This window comes from Haplochromis burtoni, unplaced genomic scaffold, assembly GCF_018398535.1.
Source record: "Haplochromis burtoni strain Fernald_Lab_line unplaced genomic scaffold, NCSU_Asbu1 Contig_133, whole genome shotgun sequence".
Taxonomy (NCBI): domain Eukaryota; kingdom Metazoa; phylum Chordata; class Actinopteri; order Cichliformes; family Cichlidae; genus Haplochromis; species Haplochromis burtoni.
In genome coordinates, this window is record NW_024582494.1 from 63,158 (window position 1) to 87,142 (window position 23,985).

Consider the following 23,985-nt stretch of genomic DNA (forward strand, 5'->3'; position numbering starts at 1 on the left):
TTTTTGTGTGTTTCTTTTTGGACACTTACAGAAAAAAGGTCAAATGTGTTCAATATTGCAATAAATTAGAGTCACTCTGCTGCTAGTTTACGATTGAATGGCGTGAAGTCGAGAAAAACATGCCGTCTGCTGCTGATAATGACTACTGACTGTAAAATGAACAGCAAAAATCAAAAGCCCAACCTGTGGCTGTCTACATGCACAGAAATCTCCAGCCAGACCTACATCAATTTGAAAGAGGAATTCCTCCACTGATAGTGATGTAGTTGCTGCACCCGAGGTTTTATGTAGGAGCATAACCAGAAAACAGCCAGTTTAGTGGAGTCCGCTGTTGTACTGAGCCACTGCAGACATGTTGCACAGAGTGACTCGGATATGCTTTGGCATTCGGCCGCATTTGGGAATTAGCAAATATTTGCAAGCCTTAGCAAATCTGAGAGTGAATGCAGTGCTGTTATTAGGATACACATTGCTTCCAACCAGCGATTTGGTTACCACAACTACCGTAAATGTCGGGCTATAAGCCGCTACTTTTTGCACAAGCTTTGAACCCTGCGGCTTTTAGTCAGGTGCGGCTTTTCTATGGATTGTCCGTGATTTTTGTCATATCGTAAGACGATTTGTTTTGTGTGTTCCGCTGTTGTACGGCACTACGTTGCCTGGCGGAAGGATCGGGGTTCAAGAGTGGTATGTTAGTCACATGTCCGTCCGCCAGGCAACGTAGTGCCGTACGAAGTAGCGCGAAAAACAAACTTCAAAGTAGCGGTACGCGTTCAGCGGGAGTCGTGGATGATGAGCGGCGATAAACTTGCAAGTTATGCCCAAAAAGCAAGTTATGCCCAACTCCACCGGTGGATTCTGACAGCGTGGAAAAGTGTGAAAACATCCACGATCACCAACGGATTTTGAAGGGCTGGACTGCTGCATGATGGAGAGGAGGACACCGCCACGGCCCTTCTGAGGGTGTTCGACTCTGACTCTGACAACGAGGATTTCTTTGGTTTTGAAAGTGACAACGAAGGAGAGAAGAAGAGTGGATGACGAAGCCATCCTGAGCCTGTTTGTATCCGACACTGGAGAAGAGGACTTTGGTGGTTTTAGTGCGCAGGAAGATGGTGGTGAATGACTGACTTTTCTTCTTGTTAAAGCTGTGTCACTGCACCTGAGCCTAAAAGGTAGTCCGAATCTATTTTTCTGGTGTGCTGTAGGCTACTGTAATGTACTACATGTGCAAATATGTACCCATAACTTGTTTTTCAAAATATTAATAAAAGTGATGTCTCCAAACAGCCGTCTCTTTCCTGACAATTCCCTTTGTGCATATTCTCTTACATATGATAAGTCAACATTGAAACACCTGCGGCTTTTGGTCAGGTGCGGCTAATGTATGTGCAAAACAGGATTTTCCCCTGATTTTAGCTTGTGCGGCTAATATTTAGGTGCGCTTTGTAGTCCGGGAAATACGGTACTTGTAATCTGTCACTGAATTAGGAGGCTGGTTTGGTGTGACTAGAGCCATAAAAGCAAACAAAAAACAGCTTGGCATATGAACTGTGCAGGAAGTTCTCAGAGTATGTCTGCAGTTCCCTAAGAATACAGACTCATTTTATATTAGTGGTTTATAGCTTGATGACTTGATTCACTTGTTAGCAAGACATTTGCTACGAGTCTCCACAGCAACTCCTGACGAAGGCACCTGCGCGTTGTTTTAACTTCTAAGTAAATAACGATCAAATGACTCGTATGTGCTTTACATAATAGTTAAAAAGAGCATTTTGAGCTCAACAAACTACCTCACTGACTGACTTTGTGTGTAGATGTGTTTCACAGTTATATGGGCGGGAAAGTTTGCGTGAGTGTGCGCTGTGTATTTGTTTGCAAAGACCATCCATGTTTTCTTGGTTAAAAGCTTTTTATTGGTTACAATAATTCATGGCAACGTATCAGTATCACCACGCCACTGTACAAATACAAAAAAAAAAAAAAAAGTCTGGTGTGAAAAAAAGACTATAAAAATTATTCCATAACAAGTGATTATAATTTCACACAATAGCACTGTAAGAGAATTATCATGGCACCAAGTCCCTGGTCTTTACTGGCTTAAAACATAATAAATAAAACTCAAACGAAGGAAGTTTCAGAACAGTAAGTCAAAGTAGATTTGAAGGGCAGTGCATTTTCTTGTGACCATGCGGTGGCGGCGGTAGTCCTGTAATGCTAATGGAGAATACTTTTTTCCTCCAATGAGCGACTTTCAGAAACAACTTTTCCATTTTCTGATGAACTTGCACGGCCTTTGCCAAAAATACTGCGAACGCGTGCAGCAATGACGTTTGCAAGCCTGCTCTGAGGTTCAACATCTGCACTGCATGCGCCAAAGCTGCTGAAAAACAACAGCGTGCAGTCAAGTCTACTTCAATAATGAACACACTGGGGTTTTTGGTACTTTTGGACTCTAAAAGTATCAAATAAGGACATCACGTAGGGCTGCGGGGATGGAAAAGACTTCAGGTAAATACAACAGTTAGATGAAGTCAAGCACCTGTATTTGTTTTGTTTTTTTGACTGAAGAGTTTCCTGCTCTACTTGCATGAGCGAACGGCACAGGCACATAAAAGGATTACTGTTCCCGGGTTCCAGCTGCTAATAGTGCTGAATTACAGAGCGACACGATGGTTGTCTGCTAAGTCACTGTCAGTAATGCAGACAACAGCCCCCCCACACACACACACACACTCCCTTCCTTTTAAGCTGTTAAGGGCTAAGGTGTTTTTTTTTTTCACAGCTAATGTTGGCAAATGAAAGTGAAAAAAGTAAAGGAACAGCTCAACATTGTGGGAAAGGTGTTTACTCACTTCCTGGCACGGGGACTCGCACGCTAAGATGACAGAAATGGATCCTATTTATTCTTTAAAAGCGCCGAAAGGAAGGCAAAATCTCACAACAATATTTAGAGGCTGCATATTTCTGTACAGTCATCATTTGCCTCTCTAGGAAACCCTGCCTTTCATTATTCTTCATTGTGTGGATCTCAGAATAAAGCGCTATGGCTGAATGCAGCTCAGGTAGTATGAATACGAGTCCATTTAATCTTGAAGTTGTTTCTGTTTTTACAGGAAAAATGTTGAGAAAAGTGTTTTTCCTCATTAAGAGAAGCACTTTTAATTGTGACAAAGGCCGTTATGAAGCTGAACACAAACACGCAGCATCTAGTTACTGTCAGGCATCACAGACAATGCACCTCTACCAGTTTACAGACTCAGCTGCTCAGAGTCACACTAGATTAATAAATAAAGTCTAATTTGTACATTTTGGTCATGTTATGCTAATGACACACGAGTGTCAAGTAATTAACCCACGATCGTGCAGTTTGAAGGTCACACTCTTATCACAAACACCAGGATGGAGGCTTTGGATGTTCCTGGTGATGAATTGGCTGTTTAACCCTGATGGATCACGTCTGATATGTGTGGTTTTGTGAGTTTGAGACTTCCACATCGTTACTGTGAATTTTTCCCAGTGAAAGAAATGTCTCAAAACATTTTTAAGCAATAAACTGGAAAAACAAACCCATTCATGTATTATGTTGTCTGGTTTCTGTGACAGTCTGAATATTAGTTTGTATTTACAGTGCCCCCATCCAGTGACATTTTAATTAACTTTAATATTCTGATACGACTGCAAGAAAGCACATTTCCCAAAATTTCATACTGCTTCTTTAAATTCAAGCTGAGGACCCGTGAACACCTTATGTCCACCGACCTGAATAGAAAAATGAGCTCTGTCAGCACTCTGGGAAAACTCATCGTCCTCTCCTCATCATCACCATCGCATGTAAGCAGCCGCCCTGTTTGATCATCAAACACCAGACTGGATTTAAAATCAGACGCTGAGGTGACTTTTGATTTGATGGAGGAAGAGGAGGAGGCTGCCACTGGAGTACAGTGAGCTAACGTGTAGTTTTCAGTTCACAGCTCAAGGTCTGTGGGTAACTTTGGCACCAGTCTAACACTTGGATCTATACGTTATCCACAAACGTCATCAGATTACACCCCACACACACCTCACAAAGATATTCTCAGGTTCAAAAACTAGAACTGCTTTTTAACATTTGCTGAAAAAGGACTTTCATGATGCAAAGCTCTGACGAAGCAGCAGACGGGTCAGTAGACTGACACGGGGGCAAACGGGCATCTCACACATACTACAAACTGATCTGCAGTAGTAATATTAGAAAGCAGAGTTGTATAAAAGGTGCTGCCGAGCACTCGTTCTAAGCCGTCTGTGGTGTTGCGGTGGGTTTTCTGCAGGCACGCCTTCTTTTTGTAGTGTTCTACGGGGAAAACGTTCTTATTGATCAGCGCCTAAACAGGAAGCGTGAGAGAAAAACATTACGGTAGCTGAAGCTAGTTTAACCTCAGATTATGAATGATATCGTAAGGCAGAATGGCGACACGATAGCTCCACATCCACAGGTGCACCAACCCTTGTTATCCAGCCGTGCGGCTCAATGTTTACATCTATAAATAGGCACCTGAGACAGCTGATGGATAGGTCCAACTCACATACGTCACATGTGTGAGTGCGTGTGTGAGTGTTTAAAGCCTTTTAAGGAGCTGAGAATAATGGAAGATGCACGATAAGAAAATACTTAAATCAGAATTACCACGTCTATGTGTAAATAAGTCACATGTGCTCGACGGTTTAACATTTGTACTACAGTTCATGAGTGCTTTTCTAGCTCTCTACTAAGTGTACATTTCACTTGCCATATGTAACAGTTCATAATGTTTCTGTTGAAAACAGTGAAAGTGTTAAACCCTTAAAAATGTGTAGTTTTGTTTTTTCTTCTTGTTACAGGCCTGTGGTGGCACTGCTGTGACTTTGGAAGTGGCTGCCATGGTTCCAGTCACACACCTTGTTAATGACAAACAACCCATCCTTCATTGAAAAGAAACGTCACGGTGAGCTGTGGCAGTCATCCCTCCTTCTGATGGACTCACTAATGTCCTTGGCGGTCCTGACATGAAGCTCCTCCTTTAAAAGGCCGCTCGGGGATAAGGTGTCCACTTGCAGCGCAAGGACACCGGCGTCATTTGAAGGGCGGTGCGTGATCTCAGATTGCGTAGGCCGTACGAAACAGGGATGCAACGACCTCCTTCAATCCTATCATTGCGACCGAAGCGGCCCCCTGAGCATCCACAGTCTACTCAAGCAGGGCCCCGGATAAAATAAAGTTTTCTATCCGAGTCTACAATTCACCAATTTCTACGTTGGAGTTAAAGCTGGATCCAGACTTAAACCACAGCACTCCAATCACTTCCTTCCAAAATAAAAGACTGGTGGGAACGCTGGGATTCAGGCTTTTTTTGTTGGTTTTTGTTCTTTTTTTAAAAAGAGAGCGATCACAGCCATCATTGACATGAATGCAACATTTACAGGTACAGGGTGCATGAATGATGTCACCACCTGTAACCATGACACAGAGATACAGGTGAATAAGGTGAGTTTGATTTTTGGTTTAGGTGTCAGATCCTGTTTTCCTGCACTAAATCAACGGGAAAATTTGGAAACGTTACACTGCTTTGTATCCGTTTAAACTCCCACACGATTTGGCATCTTGTTGCATTACATGAGTATGTCCATTCAAAATAAAATACAATATCAAAAATGATATTTATAAAAAAAGAAAAAACTCAAGGGCTGGAAATAATCTACAAAAATATATACATACACATTATATATGCATATATGATGCATATATACACACACAATGCTATACATATATATGTATATACTGTCTTTATATATAAATGTACATGTTAGACACAGATGCTAATCGTGTTGTTAGTCATGGTAACACATACCTTTGGAAAATTATTCGTGTGAGGACCAAATCTTCTTTTCTGTAACATTTTTACTGGACGCTCTGACTTCTGCTGCTGAGCAACAGCTCGGTGAACAAAACTAAACATCTGGTGCTTTCTCACAGGTCGCAGAGATGATAACTGGGGGCTGAGTTAAGGAGAGTCAGCTAACACAGTGTGTGCACCCGCCCAGTGATGAGTTGGGATATGCCGGGTGGGGTTGTGGAGGGAGGAGGGGGTAGTTTTTGAGTATAACAGGCTCGTTTAATTCCAGATCCGGAGGAAACTGTCCCAGGAGCCGGTGGCCACAGCCATGCCGTCGCCCGTCACTCCTAAGCAGCTCACTCTGTTGTCGTGGCCCGCTAACACACCTGGAGGGTGAAAAACAAACCACAGTCACAGGTTGGGTCAAAACAAACCTCCATCCCACTGAGAATCGAGACTGCAGGTCAGCAATGACTTTAAAACATCAGCTGTATAAGTGATGCAGGCCTTCATGATGTCTGTATTTATCAGCTCGTGTTTTACATCCGTTATCTCGTCGAAAACAAAAGTCCACTGGTTTCACTGGTTTGAATTTAAATAAACACACTTCAGAAGAGTTGAATTCAGTTTGCGTGCATTTCCCTCACTTCATCCGAGTCCTTCAACTCTAAATAATACCACAACCTTAATGGGACCAGTCGGACCCTGCTGTTGAACAATAAGAAATCTGAGATGCTGTATTTGCACAAGCAGCAACGTTCACTGAAGTGCACGTCATTAGCTGACAGACGCCACCGATCGTTAAAAAATACATGGGCATCTTCATGAACACAAACTGTTTACAGGAGCTGAATAAGTTCTTGACATTTGTCAGTAGTAGAGAACCCACAATCAGAGTTCAGGTGTGACTCACCTGCACGCTCGCCCTTCAGCGTGTCCCAGACGTTGCAGTTGAAGTCATCATAGCCGGCCAGGAGCAGGCGGCCGCTCTTGGAGAACGCCACAGAGGTGATGCCACAGATAATGTTGTCGTGGCTGTACGTCATCAGCTCCTGGTCTGCACGCAGATCAAACAGCCTGCAGGTGGCGTCATCAGAGCCCGTCCCAAAGGCATTCCCATTGGGGAAAAACTGTCGGGGGGGGACATGGATCGCGCAGATAAGTGAGGAATTGTACGTTTTCAGGTTTTTGTCTCTAAGGAAGTCGTTTCTATGACGATGCCTGTTTTACACTGCCAGGAAAAGATTATAATACAGGAAGCATGACAACCAACACACTGATGATTATTGTTGTCAAACACTGACGTCACTGCTCCTCCACAGGAAGGTGCTCAGCTTCAGTCTCTGTCACTCGCTCTGCTTTCATCACGCTGACATAAAGGCCGTGAACTTTAACCAGGCTTCACGTCGTCTTCAGGTTTTTAAAATGAGCCTTTTTCATTTGACTAAATGATAACTTTATTAATAAATTTCAGTCAGACTTCACCCTCCACCCTCTTTGGCTGGGTGCTCTTCCTGCTCAACATTTGCTCCAGTATTATCCCGGTTCTCCGTCAGGCTACGGTGACAGCCGTTTGTTTGGAATAAACACAGGATCAGCCCACAATTTTCCTAGAAGTCTGCTACGCGAAAGCGCTCATAAAAAAGATAAACACCAGACCACATTTACTTCTAAAATGCTGAGACATAATCAATCTGCAATAGTCTTTGTGATTGTCGACGCTCCCACGTCTCCTTGCGATTAAATCTCGGGTACTCACGCTGACGGCATTGATGTCAGACACGTGGCCGGTGAACGACTGCCTGCACATGCCGTCGCGGATGTCCCACAGCTTGGAAGTGGCGTCACAGGCTCCCGACACAAAGGTCTTGTAGTCCGGGCTCAAAGACAAGCTCATCACATCGCCTGTATGGCCAGAGAAGCTTGTAGTTTGCTGGCCTGTCTCTATGTCCCACAATGCACTGCAACAAGGAAGCAGGAAAGACATATGAACTCTTTATGAAAAATATGCTTTATTAGACTTTCTTATTCATGGATCGTATTGCAATATCATCGCAGTGATCAAAGGCTCTGCACGCAGCTTTACAAACCTCCTGTGATGACAACATGCACGTTACGCAGCTCGTAAGAGCGTCCGCAGTCTACTGCGAAACATCACTGGAATATTTGAATGGTTTAAACTGCTCACCAGGTGGTGTCTCCAGAGCTGGTGAGTATCTGGTTATCATCCAAGAAACGGCAGCAGGACAAATAACCTGGAGGCAAACAGAAGGTTCCAGATGAGACGAGGACTCCTGTGTGCTCCCCACTCACACTGTGTACTTCCTCTCTCCTACTGTCAGCTCTTCCACATGTTTCACACTGGCTGTGCTTCCTAATGCAACCCTAAAGGGATTAATGTCTCCTCCTGAAATCAAACTGGGGAGGTTGTGTGTGAGCCACTACACTGTAGAAAAGCCCTTATGGCCCCCGTCAGCCAGGACATGCAGGATCTACAGCTACAGTACAGAAGTCAGATTGGATTCAAATGTTTAATATGAAAACAGAATAAATAAATATAAGTCTCTCCCTCCCCCAGACTCACCTGTCTAATCTTCACTATCCGATAAAAGCAACAAATAATCAATAAAAAGCAAAGAAATATGAAAGATCTTATTGAGGGTCTGTGAATTATGACAGAGTATCAGGGCCACATTAAGAAAAATATTATTCATTCTGAGAATAAAGTTGAAATGTGAAGATTGATGAATCAAACGACTCCACGCCAGCCTCTAAACCGGCTCATGTAGATGAGTTAGTGAGACGACTCAAACGTTTCGGATCAGTTCTGGTTTTCCTTCTGATCGCTGCAGCTTTCTGCAGAGCTCCCCAACATCCTCACACTTATCCCCACCCTGTGTTTACGAGCTAAAACACAAACGATGACTTTCTGAGACTCTGACGGACAGTTTCACTAACTTTTCCCCTTCATGTGGCTCTAGTGCTCGTTTGTAATTAACTGTCTGTATTTGTTTCTTGGCTGAGCGTGTGCTTACCTGTGTGTCCAGGTAGCTCTCTGGTGACGCGCACGTTGCCTTCGCGGGTCTTCAGGCTGTATATGGAGCAGATGTTGTCCAAACCTCCACAGGCCACGTAGTTTCCAGAAGGGGCGTAGGCGCACGTCATCACCCATGAAGAGCGCAGAGGGATGGCGTGCATCTGATTAAAAGGAAAGTGATTTCGTTATTAAATACAGTGAAAGCGCTTCATGTGGCGCCTTAGTTTGACTAAAAGCTTCAAGGCTGAGTTCAACTGATGAAAATTACATCAAAACATTATTTTCACTTATAGGAACTTAAGTAAAAAGGAAATGAAAGGATGGATTCTTCTATTTCTTCATCTGGTGCTGTTGCAAACAAAATAAAATAAAGAAAGTAGAAGCCATAATTAACTGATGCATACGTGAGAGATGAGGGTCTGAAATCACTATTTTACGTTGCACTGGGTTGGATCTTAATGCAGGTGCAGTTGTAGATGTTACAAAAATCACAACAAAAATAATCAAACCTTATTTGTTGTGTAGCTGTCCCAGATGATTAGCTTCCCATCTTGTGATGCACTGACAAGTAACCTAAAAACGAGGTGAGAAGAGCAGCGTGACTCTGAGCTCGTGGTGAAAAGCCTACACAAGCTAAGCTGCATGCACCCGGTTTCATTAAAAGCAATGAGAGCCAGCCTTGCAAGTTACTGCGCTGCACTGTCAGCCTGGTTACAACGCTCTCACTTCGTCTCCCACTGGAAGCCTCTTCGTCCCAGGTAATGTCCCACTCTGTGGAATATTTATTACCCCAGTTACATAAAAGTCTACTGTCGGGTGGGAAAGCGCTAGAAAGAAGCAGAGGTGGGGCGGCTAAATGTATCGGCAGCAAAAATAGCCCCGAGAAAAGGTGGAGTCAGAGATGGGTACGATATGGCGAGATCTACAGATGGTGCAGATGCACAAACAGCTGGAACCCCTCCCTCCTATCCTGACTGGGTGTTTCCATCTCTCCGGGGACAGGAAGTAGCTTGTTGGTGCTGCGGTACAAATCAAGAGGAGAGCTATCATGCTCAAATGTCAGTAGCTGTATACAAAACAAACAGTGGCCACCTGCAGGGTCACCTGGAGGGTGCGAGGCACACCCAGGCACACATTCACACCTACACACCAACGAGGACACACCTGTTAATAAAAACTACTAACTACAAAAACAGAGACACTTATTAATCTGTATCTACTGACGTATTGCCTAAGGATTAGTGATGTGCATGCACACTCATGGTGACATTAACTGCTCCGTCTCAGTGCTCATAACTGCAGCAAACCGTTAAAAAGGCAGTTTGTAAGCTTGAATTCATCGAGCACTCAGTGCATGTAGCGACAGCTGAAGATTTCCTCACTGGTAAAATTTGAAATATATTAATTATTTTAAAAAATGTTCTGATTTTAGGAACTTACAAACTGCATCCTTAAGAAGATTATTAAATAAGCTGTGGTAGCTGCGATTACTATTGTGCTCACAGTAAAACTGTGCTCGTCCCATGTATGGTGGTATTAGTCATATTAATAGACAGGTAGCAGTAAAAACATGAACAGCAGTAGTGGTAGTAGTTTAGCCCCACACCTGGGACTGTCGTCACTGCACCAGTGCATTGCATTGGAAGACAGACACAAAGAAAGAGAGTGACACACACACACAAAGATACAATTTTTAACAGCAATAAATACGAGAGGTTGTGAACCTCACGACTGTAAATTCATTTTTGCTGTGCAGCACACTTTCACCTGGAGCTTGTGTTGGTCTACAAACTGTTAATAAATGTTGTATAAATGAAGCATCAACAGAGATTAACCCAGGATGTGACTGAGGATTTATGGTTATGACTGCTTTCTAAAGGTGTGTTCATATTTGATTTCAATAAAAAGCAGACCATCAGCCCCACAGGCAGACTCCATGTAGTCTGACCACGGTCATTCTGTTACTGACCAACCAGAACTCAAATTCAGTGCCAGCACACTGCCAGCTAGAGACAAAGCAGATCAACTACTGCCAATTCAGAAAAGATGCTATCAGGCGAAGCAGCATCTCAGTGAATACAAGTCCAACATTCACTGCTCTGGACTCCTCCAGCAGAAAACAGCTGAGTGATTAATGTACGAATGCTCCAATACAACAAAAACCAAAGCCGTAGTAAGCAGACGCTCAATGAAAGAGCAGAAGAAGAACACTGCTCGAGTGAATTTCACATCCTGGCTGCAGTTAATAATTCTGTTGTCTGTATAACCAGCACACTACCTGGAGTCACTCCCCCAGTGCATTGCATAGATCTTGGCCAGGTGGCCCCTGAGAGTGCGTCGCGTCCGCATCTGTATCCGGCCCACCGAGTCCAGACCAGCTGTGATCTGCCAAAACACAGGAAGAAGTGTCAGCGGTTACACTAGAAGGCTCACACACACTCATCAGTGGACACGAAAAACAGGCCATTATCTGTCGACAAGGCAGCGGGGCGAACGTTAGACGAGCTCACGCTGCTGCACGTCTGTGGGATATTTATATGGATCCAATGACAGCATGTGTAAATACTGACACACTGAGATCCCCAGTTTTTATTCTGATTTACATGAGATATAATTGATCAAATTTATGTAATTTTTCACACATTATTCACAAGTAACACGTGTGGCAAAAAGATCTACCAATGAACTAGGGGTGCGGGGAAAAATCGATTCTGTGTAGTTTTGTGATATTTTGTTTGCTAATAATGTATCGATGCAGGGACAGCAGAAATCGATATTTTGTTACAAAAAAGGTTTTTGTGCTCTGACTTCAGAGCATGTTGATCCTTTTTCTGAGCAAGAATCCTGACACTGTCAAATGTGTTTAATTTTTTTATGGCAGCAATAAACATGACAGTTTACTTATTTTAATTTAAGACATGTTTTATTTTAATTAAGTTTAAAACTTTATTTAATGTAAAATTATATTTTGTTTTAATTTACTTTCAAATTCTTCAGTTGCTGAAGGGGCTGCATAGTTTTCATATTGCATAGTTCAGAATAGCTGTAATTGTACCAGATGGTTGCATTCAGTTAAGTTGGACTAGACTGTAATACAAACCGTTCAGTTTGTCAACAATAAAACTGAGATGAGAGAAAGACTGAGTGCGAGACTTTGATATTAGATAAAATGAATATTGATAAAGTTTACCTTTATGGACAGAATCTGAATATCGCAAAATATTTTAAAAATTGCAATAATATCGTATCGTGCGTTAAGTATTGTGATAATATCGTATCGTGGGATGTATAGTGATTCCCACCTCTACAATGAACCGAATGGTAAATGCATTTATAGATGTATAGTAACCTTAAACTCGTACCTGTGACAGAGTGGAGTCACTGCAGGCTTTTCTGGCATCCTGCAACGTAACAAAATGGGAAATGTTAGCGTATTTGACCACCACGTAGCAAACGGCTCATCAATGTGTTTAAACCTGCTGTGATTCACCGCCAGTCGCAGAGATGATCAAACAGCAATCACACAGACCGACTGATGTTTATTCAAGTGACTGTCTGACAAAAGTTACACACGTCACAGTGTCGCTGCATGCAGTGAACACACATAGGCGCACGTGTGATGTATGCACACACACAAAAACAACAACAACAATATAAACAAAAAAGCACAAACAGCATGTCGTCGTACCCGAATCTGATTGCGTAGTTGCTCAGCTTCCTGTCGCAATTGTTCCAGCTCGCTCATTGTTTCGCTGATGGGCCACGCTCTGCTCCAAACACCAACTACGCTGGGAAAACACACGCATGCAAACTCACACACACGCACTCACGCACACTTTACCAGCTGACGCCTGCAAGAAAGACAGAAGAAATACTTTTAGGTTGAAGGATGGGAAACAAACACAAGTATCCTGTTTGGGTTCACACCAAAGAAGAAGGTGCTGCAGAGGGTGGGGCCGGGCGGAGCTCCAAGGGTGGTCTGGCTCTTCAAACACCCTCCTCAGTCTGGTTCAAAAGGCCATCTGAGCCAGGCTCTGACCTTTACTGGCTCAATCAGCCTTTTGTGTTGCTGCATTGCACTAGCTGCTCCGCCCGCCGTCTGTGTTTTTGTGTTGAATGTGCTCTGTTGTGTACTGTGGGCAGATCTGGATTGTCTATTTGATAACATGTCCAAGTGGGGAAAGAAAGCATATATTTTTTAGTTTGTGTGTGAGTGTCTATCTAAATGTGTGTGTCAGGGTTAAGTGCGTCATCCCTTTGCAGATGCATGCGCACAAACATGCACGCGCACATGCCGGTTGCCACTTCCTTTACCTTGGGGAGTCTGAATGTGGGTCACAGAGCACTTACACACTCCTTGGAAATGTTTGGACAGCAACCCCCCTCCACACGCCTCCAACATACCTCGCCCCGCCCCCTGACTTTCCATTCTGTTTCACAGTCCAGAAGACAAACTCAGGGAGATTAAATTTTTAGTCCCGTTTTCTAAAATTCAACAATTAAACCAAGTTCAGTCTTTCCTCTTCACAGGAAACAGTGCAGATGTAACGAGGATGTTTGTGTTTCAGCTTCAGTTTTGCAGATGCTTTAAAGCCGTGGTACACGAGGTAATTCATGAGCACAATCGTGGAAAAAAAGGCAGGTAAACAACATAAGATAATGATAAGATGTTTATACAGTTCAGATGACTTTTATCTCGACATCACTTGAGCTGGTTTTGGCCCGTTTTTCCACTGCACTGACACAACAGAGACCTTGACTGCTCGTCGTGGCCTTGGCTCAGCCAACGGGGTCTTTGACAGGCACTGCAACGCTCTCAGCGCTTCTCCAGCTGACGCAACCCCCACTAAGAAGGGTCTGGGCGTCAGCTCCCCAGTGATGTGCCCCCACGCTATCACTGCTATTGATCCACTACCCTGTACCTCTCTGCCACGTCACCATGTGCCTCTCGTGGAGGACCATAACACCCAGTTTGACCTTCTCCACCTCCTGGTTATGCTGGGAGATGACGTGAGAAATAATTCAGCTTCATAATGCTGACAGACAGAAGGATATCCAACCAGAATAAAACTGCAAGCACTGATTTATGGGAGTGTCACATGAATGTTCATATTCCAGTAGTGATTATTATTCATTCAGCAGCTAAAACAGAACACATGAAAGTGCTATCGTAAGCACAAAGACAGGCAAAACACACGCTCATACAACATTTACGTGTAGTGACTTACAGTTGTGAAACTCGGGTCGTTTGTGTATGTGTGTATTTTTTCCCTCCACTTGTGTGATTTGAGTCATGCGTGCAGCCAGTGAGCTGGCCTACAAAGACCTAGATCATGGCGCAGGATCAGGCGCAACAAAAGCAGAGCTGTGTGTTGCAGCTGCCCATTGTTTAGTATGTGGTGCCAGTATAGCAGATAGGTCTGCTTGGCACCGCTGCCACATTTGGGGCCTCTGCGATAGGCCACGGGAGGCCACAATTGCTACTTCTCTGCACAACATCCAAGCACACAGCCCTCCGTGCATTCATTCATCTTGTTCAGCCTGGTGCTCCCAGTGGCCGACAGGACACCGCGGTGCCTAAACTGGGATAAAACATCTGCTGCCTGCTTCAAACTGTGGACATGTAAGACAGAAAGGCACTGGTGGAAATAATCACAAACGCTACATTTTATTTTGAAAACTGACCACAGGCATTTTCAGCTGCTCCCTTATTTCCCAAAGGATCAGGACAGCGGACAGATGTGCATCTTTGATCGTGCAAAGACTCCAGGCCTGGGCCCAGCACTAGCTGCTGATGCCCCGAGCCCGGGTGTGTCTCCTCCTGGTCTCATACCGCAGAGCTTTCACATTACAGGTGAATGTGTCACCTGGTAAATCACTGAGAATAATCTCAACAAACAGCTAAAGCATCACTCAGTGTTTGTGCACAAAATGTTTAGCTATAAAGCCAAAGTGACTTTTATTTAATTACTTCTCATTAACAGCAGCAATTAAATGTAATGAGTAATGACTTAAGTACTGATCAATATAGTTCACAAAGTGTTTCACAAAGCATCAAATCATCAGGACAAAGAACATTTTAATTAAGACACGAGAAATCTATAAAATAAGTAAAAACTACAATATATTAAAATGACATTTAGATTTGTTACAGTAACAGAAAAAACACACATGGCCTCAAAGCCTGCAGTATAATAATCTTTTTTTTTTTTTAAACTCACTGTTTTTAGTTTCTTTGAATGTTAATTAATAGTTTAATAGTTTGACTATGATACTGGCTGCTGTTGCTGCTTTTATGACTTAATCAATACTGCGAACCTGTCTGTGTTTATCATGTGTGAGGAATGCAAACGTTATCTGAACTGTATCCAACTCCAAGACACATAAGTTCACTGCTCACTCACTAAACTCTACATCCGTGTCAGACTGTTCAGTGTCTGCTCCTGCAGACGCACAGACACAGTAGTTCATGTTAAGGCAGAACTACACCTAAGGACACCATGGGAACTCCAAAGGCAAATCCTATGAGATCTGAATCAGAAAAATCCAACTGTGAGAACACACAGTGGTCTAGTTTGGTTAACAGAGCAGCAGCTTTAGGGGCACGGCAAAATGAAATGAGCAGGAGGTTTACCAACATCCAGGTGTGGACACACTTGGGCCTGCTGTGAGCACCTTATACCAGTGCTTACAGTAAGTTGTCCATATTATGACTTCTGAAATCATATCTTATACCTGTATACAGCACAAATCCTCTTATTATTAAAAAGAATGACTTACACCTTGTGATAAAATTTTAATTACTTGGAATCAATCAGTGCTCTAAACCAACGTTTTTCAGGCTCTTGTCTAGCGAGCACTCAAAGCACTTTATACAATATGCCTTGTTCACACAAGGTCTTTTTGCTTTGTCTAAGTGCTCTATCACCCTCAGATGAAGGCATCAATATCTGGGATCGAACCACCGAGCTTCCGATTACTAGATAAGATTGACTAGTATTAGATTTTTTGTTTGTTTGTCTTCAGCTGATGCCACGTGCTGGGTTATTTGTTAGAAAACACACCAAAAAGACAAAACGTGATTTGTAGTGAATGTGCACCTACTGAAATGAGTAGGAGGCAGCAGGGCAACTCCACAGGTGTGAACTTGTTCAGGTGACCTACAGACTATTCCAGACATCTAGAGAATGAAGCAAATATCTGAAAAATGTTCCGTATGGTGAGGCTTCCTGCAATAACTAGAGCACATATGAAACTGCACAGGAAATATGCGCCATGATTATGATTTCATTGCTTCCACACTTGTTCTGAAGTAGGTTAATGCTTAAATAAAATCCCCCCAAAGCGTCACACTGCTCTGGGTCAAAGCAGAGGCCCAAACCCGAGCATACTCAGTTTATAGTAGGACATGAACCTCTGCGAAACACCGAGCTGCGGACATTTGTGGCTTTAGAAGTCATCCTTCCGATCATCTTATCGACCAATCAGCTAGCCGGTCTAGCTTGCCCCACATTTAAAAGCTTTTTGTTTAAACAGTGAAACACTTTACTATGCAAAGACCAAAAGCAAAATGTATTCCATTTTTACAAACGTGTAAAGACACTGAATACATGACACACGGACCAAAGAGCAGGAGCCAAACGGCGCGGCACCAGTTGATGCTCAGAGGAAGGCTGTCATGTATATTTAGTAGAAAAGGAAAAGAAAATCTACGCAGCCACATATGAGAGAACCAGATGTATGAAATGGAAATATCTGAACTGCTGTCTGCTCAGTGAAGGGTTTTGCCCCTACAGTTCCGCCTGACAGTGTGTAAAAGGCCGCGTTTGGTGAGCAGAGAAATTTCAACAACGTAAAGCTTTTAGCTTAGAGAAAGAAAACAGCGCAGCCCGGGAACAGTTATTTCAACACTGCTGCCTGGAGCGAACCAGCTAACGGCGGTTTTTGCATATCAGCCGAGCTCAATGTAAAACAAACAAAAACAGCCGCGACCAGAGCAGGAAATAGCGTTTGTAAAAGAAAAACAAAAAAAAAACGCCACCAAAATATCAAGACTTGAGTGCACGTCCTCACCTGAAAACAGGCGGTTTGGGGCTCCGTCCGTCCTTCAGTCCGAGTCACACCGATCCGTTTTCACACGACAACCATGGCCACAGCTGTGAGGGAATCGCAAAGGGAGCCGTGCTAATTTTAAGCCCGTTTTAATCGGTTTAAATGGTCAGAAGCGAGCGCGACTCGTGTCGGATTTGACTAAAATTTTCACCAAGCAGGCTAATCACCACACCCATGAAAGTGGGAACATAGCAACAGCCTACGCTGAGGGGTGCCCGCTACATGACACATTCATATTCATGTTTCCTTGTTAATACAACAACTTATAGTGTAACAATGTCGTACTAAATTAGTTATAATTACGTCAATAATCTCGAGGAATCATTAAAAACACTTTAACTAGCTCTAGAAATATCTATAATGACTCGTACACCCTACGGGCGAAATGGTACCGTCTGGCAGCTCCCTCTACAAAAAGGAACCGAATGGGATACAGGAAACAAATATTACACCTAAAAAGCCAGTCATTGTAGTGATTCAAACGACAGTCATCTAAGGTTTGCAAACTCCACCTTTGCCCTCTCATTCAAATACAAACTGAGTTAATAACGCAGACACTGCAGTAGAAGTGAAAGGTGAGGAGACTGCAGTGTTTTTAACAACTTCACGAATGTAGTCTGTCAACAGCAACAGTTGTGACCACATAGACTAGCGATGGCTGAGACGTGAAGGTACCTGCAGGTCTGCTGTAGAGCTTCGCACCGTGAAAGGCCAGACAAGAAATGAACCAATTAATCAAAATCAAAAATGAGTGGTAAGTGCAGCTCTAAAATGTGTATGACAAACATAGCTCGCTCTTCATCATCAAAGTAGCAGAAATATTTGTCTACTTTCTCTAGTCATCCTTTGGTTTCTTGACAGTTTAATGGATTTCGTTGCTTTACTATTCAGACAAATCTAATGAGTGAGTTAGAATTATAAATCTGTCTAAAACAAACTGAAATCCCTCAGGAGACAGCTGTGCCAAGTCTCACCCTGGCACACAGCAGTTGGCCTGCAGTGGGTTCATTGAAAACGATCTCTCTCCATTAGGACAGGATGAATATTTAATGGGGCCAATGAAAGGGAGCAGTGGGATAGGCTTTTCCATATCTCTGCACGAGCCATAATCAATGGAAGGGAGATGAAAGTTTTCCAGCGCCTGGTTTCCTTTCGGAGTTGCATGGGGGCAGATTAAGTCTAATTTAATTCATACACACAGCAGTAGTATGAGGATTAGGATTACCATGATAGTAGAGACATATGCCTTGGATGGTTTGCCATTAGTGCCAATGGGATTACATTTTCTTTATTTTACAGTGTTAATTTGCACAGTCTCGGAACAGGATATTATTCACAGTATGTTTTATTCATTAGCCTGTATTCATACATTAAAACCACACATTCTACAGCATTTAGCAAAATAGAATTTAGATCCGTAGGATGACACCTGCCAAAACCACAATCAATAATTTACCCATGTGTTATAGAAAATACATCTTATCAGTCATAATAAAGATAATCAGAACATTTAAGTGGATTTAGTATTACTGTTTCATTTATAGCGTGCTTGTAAAGTTGTACTAACAAGTTTAAGCCAGCCGGTTTCACAGATGACATAATGCTGGGTCACCCTTTAGCGTTTTGTCAGATCATGTCTGAAGTTACGCAAAAATAGACTCCTAATTGCACAAGGTAGAGCTAAATCATGCAGCCTCAACACCGCTACAGCTCAGCTCTAGTCATGCGCTACATTAGTCAACACTGAGTGCTGTCGTTTTTTTTTGTTTTGTGTTTTTGTAGTGTTTTGGATCAGAGATTGGTTTTAAATGGAAGATAACTGCCTAAGAAGAAGTCAGCTTGTGTTCTCTCTGTATAGTGAGCAAAAAAGACTGAATTCATTAACCAGCTGAGAATCGCAGTCAGTGTGTCCAAAAGCACATCCTAGGCCAATCAGGTCCCTTGGTCCATTGCTTAGCAACCAGGAAGGAAGAAGCAGGGTTGGGTTGGGGGGAGCAAATTGACACTGTAAAAATAGAACATCAATAGCCTGGTGTGTGAAAAAAAGAAAGACACACATGTTGCTGAGGCTATAAATAGTGTCCTGGAGCCTGGAACAGGTATTGTGTACAGTAGCTTTGTCGTGTTGTTGTACATTTTTGCATTTATTCGAATTTAGCAACACAGCTCAATGCATAGCAGTCATGCAAGTGAATAACATCATTTGAATTTTACGATGATTTTATGGCGTAGGAGAAACAGCAAGAACTGACGTACCTGTATACTGCTGACTACAAGTCATCCCAAAACCATCAACAGGTCGGCACAATTTAGATTTTTCTGTTTGTCAGCGTGGATACAAAATTCTCAGCATGCTGTAATAATACATTTCAGCGTATTATCACTGACGTTTATGGAAATCCATAAGGGGAGGGGGTTAGGGTTTGTTTGTTTTTCGTTTTAGTTAATAAATAATAAATAATAATAATATAAAATCACCAGGATAATATCTGATCTTTCTGCCTCATATCATAAATCTGTGTGCATATTGTTCAGGGGAATTCCAGTGATCTTTTCTCATATTACACCACCTTTATATATGACATTTTTAAACTGGGTAATGCATGTGTCTCGTGTAGAACAGTGTGCTCAAAAATAGATCTATCATATCCAATTCAGTTTCACAGGACTGCTCAATAATGACCCCAAAACGTGGGGGATCCGATCGAGTGGAGATAATGGGACGTCAATCCCCCACCTCCTAAATGTTGGGTTTTTTTTAATCCCGATGTTTCGATTTTAGGCCACATGCCATCACACCCCCATGTAATACTTTCACTGTATCAGAGGCAATTAAAATGTGTAGCAACAGTAAAAGGCTTTATCGGGGCCGCCTTATCCACCAGACATCTCCCGGGGAGGCAGGCCGTTGTCAGGGTAACCCTCACAAATGGCAACTGACGTCAAAAAGGTAGGAGAAATACCAGGGAGAGCCAGAGCTGCTATGCATAATGGATTATTGAAAAAAAAGGCCCTCTTGAAGAGTGCAAAGTGACTTAAAATATGCGTGCCTTGCTGAGCTCACCAGTCCTGTCTCACTCTGTGTGATGAGGGAAAGAGATGTTGGCAAATTCTGGGTTTACTTGCAGACTGCCACAGCTTAGCCTTGATTGGCTCTTGTTAAATTATGTATTTTGAGTAAAAGCTTGATGGAGAACAATCTCTGCATTTGAACACATAATGGTCTATATCCTGTCCTGTGACCTCTGTGTCATTTGTCAAAGTGCTGTGCCACTCCTCATTCTGTTATGTTTTGCTTCCAAAGAGCAAGGCTGCTTTCTGGAGCAGTGGGTCCAGGCTTCCCGAAGGTCTTTCAAACTTTTTCTTTGGACATTGTCTGCTTTGGGTGCAATACATGGTGCAAAAACATGGCATATCTCAGCATAGTGTGCAGTGCGTTATTAAAAAAAATGTAGGAGACTGGCCTACAAAAACTATCTACAGCAGAGGATCAGTATGCGAATCAAATCTAGGAAAGACCTGACACATGATGCATTTGAGAGATGCATCTTATGTTCAAGTCTCACAAATGGTCTCAGAGGAAAGGTGTCTGTCAAGAGCCATTCTTAAGGAAGGGAAACAGAGAGAGGTGAAGGCTGAGGTTTGCCAAATTACACAAGAACTGGACAGAAAATCAGTAACAACAGGCGTCTGGAGTGAATCCTAATTCGAAAGTTTATGTTCAAATTGTTGTCAATATTTACAGAACAGGTGAGGAGACACCGTGTCTTCAGCTCTGCCATGGTTTTGACGCTTCATTCAGCGGGGGTCTTGGCAATTGATGTCATTATGAACTCATAAAAATAACATGAAGGGTTTAGGTTCTTGTCTAATCTCAGTGCTATTCCTGGGCCATGAGAGTGTCACACAGCAGCAGCTTGGCGAATCACGCTCTCCTCGATCAACGACTGTGAAGTCATGTACTGCTGCTGTCCACATTGGTAGAGCAAAACAGAAGTATGGACATGTAATACAGAAGTGACACTGTGTCCATTTTGGAGAAGATAATACATCTATATGCATAGATCTGTGCGATGCCATTATTATGACATCATTAACTTTCTCACATAGAATAAAATCAGGTTTAATTTTTTTTTTTTGCCCACGAAGCTTTATGTCTCCAGCACACAACATTAAATTACAAGAAGAAAAATTTAGAGCAAGAGTGTTTTTCTATAATGTTAATATCTAGGTTAAAATCAAATAAATGTACTAGTGTCCAAAAAATTTTCTATTTGTTGAAAAGCTGCATATTTTTTGATGCTATATTTTCACTGTGGGTTTCAAAAGTACACAATTTCCACATTTATTAATCAAACAACACCCTCAATTACATTAAGGAAGAGCAACCCTTAATCTTTTGATTTAGGGAGAAGCTGCGGAGGAAATGTGCAAACAGAAGAAGTGAGAGTGTTTCGGTCCAGGGGAATCCCAGACACTTCTGTAAACCAGGGGTGCAACAAGCAGCACAAAGCATGAACCAACATGCTATGAGTTTCCAAAGAAGTCGATCACACATCAGTATTGGGAGAGTGAGGAATAACCTTGGTGTGCTAATACCACCCTTTGCAGAGGCCGCCAAACAGCTTCAACCCTCCAACGCCACATGATCATTAATTTATTACCACGAGCACACTATTTCTTTCCCTTTTTTTTTGACTTGACATTTTGGTGCACCACAGATTTTTAACATGAGATAAGATCTACAGTTCACCTCTGCACTGCCTCAAAACCAACTTTATACCAGGTACAAAGTCTGAGTTCACAACCTCACTAAACACCACAGTCACCAGCGTTTCCTCTATTACACTGCAAACACCAAAAGGTGAGTTAAGTGCCAGAAAAATATCTGAGTTTTAGTAAGGTTTATACTGCAGACTTTAGCCTTGGAAACATAATTTTTCTATGTAAAAAAATATTTAAATATTATATTAAAACAGTAGGAATATTCTCATTTGTACTTAAATATATACAGTATTCCTGAGTAAGTACATTTTCCCTGGTAAATATAGAGGTTACTGCGCCAATACATCATTGCTGTGAATCAAAAAGCTTGACATTAAAAAAAAAAAAGAATGAAAGCTTTTCTACCTTTTCCAGTGCTGACGAGGAGGGGAAGTGGCTGTTTCTGCATATGTCCTAAATGGCATGGATTATGAGTCGCACAGAGCGCCGTGGTTTCAGTTCTTCCTTTCAGCCGTGAGTGTAGATGCTGCCAGGAGGAGCAGCAAATGGAGAGCTAGAGGATGGAGAGCTACTGAGTGGGAGGGTGATGATATATGGGGGGGGAGACAAAGGATAGCCGATGGAGTAGTTTTTCTATTAAAGGGACAGAGTTGATTTCTTCAGTACTAGTTGAAGAAGGTAAATAAATAGAAATAAAAGAATAATCCCACTGTTTTTTTTTACTTTCCCACCAAAAAACTTGTTGCAGGTCCCTTGGCAGGTGGCCACACGTGTTTTCATACAGGGCTTCCTAGAAGAACAGCATAAACAAAATTGGCTCCAAAATACTCATTAACCTTTGACATGATTCTGACGCGCATCTTCAAACATGAGCATTTATAGTTTGAGACATCTGTGTGAGTTCTTATTTTACCATTCCTGTATATGAAAACTTGTTTCTGTCACTGAAAAAAAACAACTTTTTTTTTTTTCCATTTGTGAGTCAAATTTTTGAGTTAATTTCTTAGAATTTCAATTTAAAAATATCCAACACAATAACTCAAACCTGAGAAAATTACTGCTTAATTGCTTTACCTGGTAAATTTTTTAAGATTTATTTTTAATGGCAGAAACGCGCTTCTATTCATACACAGCCTGTATATACTTGCTTATACACTGCCTCATGTCTACACCATTTTTGTAAATGATCCATTCCCACAGTAACACTTTTGTCCAGTATGTGCTTCCTTTCTGTAACGGTTTAGAATATTCTAAGACAAAAATGAAATGGGTTGATTCAACAGCATCCGTCTGAGATTGTGGTCCATTTTTACATAATAGCAGCAAATGCATGACGTCTGTTCCACTAAATCTTACAGGTGCTCTAATGGATTGAGATCTGGTGACTTGAGGTCATTTGAGTACAGTGAACTCATTGTCATGTTCAAAAACCCAGTTTGAGATTACCCGAGCTTTGTGCCACAGCTCACTCTCCTGCTGGAAGCAGAAGACTGCTACACTGTGCTAATACAGGCGAGCTATTTCCTTTAGCAACCGCTGAGTGTTGTTGCTGATGGACACGGTCAGCAACAACACTCAGGTAGGGTGTGGTTAAATGATGATCAGTTGGTACTGAGGGGTCCAAAGTGTGCCATAAAAACATCCCTCACACTATTAGAGTACCAGCAGACTGAAGCATTAATAGAAAGCACAGTGGATCCATGCTTTCATGTCATTCACCCAAAAATCTGACCCCACCATCTGGATGTCACACAGAAGACTCATCGGACCAGCTAGCATCTTTCCAATATTCCGTTGCCAGTTATGGTGAGGCTGAGTTGTTACCTGTTCTTGCCGAGAGTAGCATCAGGGGTGCTGGTTGTTCAGAGATGCTCTTCTGCCTACCTTAGTGATATTCGAGTTGCTTCTTATTAGATTAAAACAGTCTGGCTCAGTCGCTCAAAATTACCTTTCTTCCCCATTCTGATGCTTGGATGTGTCTACATACAATAGAGCTGCTGCCTTGTGACTGTCTGATATTTGCATTAACGAGCAGTTCAACAGATATCCCTTTGTTGTACCTAACAACGTGACAGTATTTAAACAGTGCTCAGAGCATATCATACCATGTTGACTGAATCATCGCAGTAATCAGCAGCTGCAAAGTTCCATAAAATTAAACCATGTCAAATATAATAAATATGTACGCTGCTTGTTTAAATATGATTTTTAGCTTCTCGTCCCTCTGTGTACATCTTAACTAAAATCCAGGATTGTAAT

At 42.3% G+C, this 23,985-nt stretch overlaps 1 protein-coding gene across 1 annotated transcript; it reads right to left on the minus strand.

Annotated features, from left to right (window-relative positions):
* Positions 1 to 1,893: 1,893 nt before the first annotated feature.
* Positions 1,894 to 17,205, minus strand: LOC102298543 (guanine nucleotide-binding protein subunit beta-4). Its single transcript, XM_005931007.3, has 10 exons — positions 16,963 to 17,205; positions 12,578 to 12,740; positions 12,252 to 12,290; positions 11,168 to 11,274; positions 9,399 to 9,462; positions 8,888 to 9,050; positions 8,041 to 8,107; positions 7,612 to 7,813; positions 6,766 to 6,982; positions 1,894 to 6,238 (listed from the first exon to the last, which is right to left on the minus strand). The coding sequence occupies exons 2-10, from the start codon at positions 12,632 to 12,634 to the stop codon at positions 6,132 to 6,134; spliced, it is 1,023 nt and encodes a 340-aa protein (XP_005931069.1). The 5' UTR covers positions 12,635 to 12,740; positions 16,963 to 17,205; the 3' UTR covers positions 1,894 to 6,131.
* Positions 17,206 to 23,985: the final 6,780 nt, after the last annotated feature.

Bases quoted from the DNA above. Each gene is read 5' to 3' on its own strand.
- LOC102298543 (XM_005931007.3), bottom strand. From the start codon at position 12,634: ATGAGCGAGCTGGAACAATTGCGACAGGAAGCTGAGCAACTACGCAAT. The intron at 8,108-8,887 runs GTAAGCACACGC...GTTTGCCTCCAG, and splicing joins AGAGCTACCTGGACACACAG to GTTATTTGTCCTGCTGCCGT. The intron at 6,239-6,765 runs GTGAGTCACACC...TTCACCCTCCAG, and splicing joins GCTGAAGGGCGAGCGTGCAG to GTGTGTTAGCGGGCCACGAC.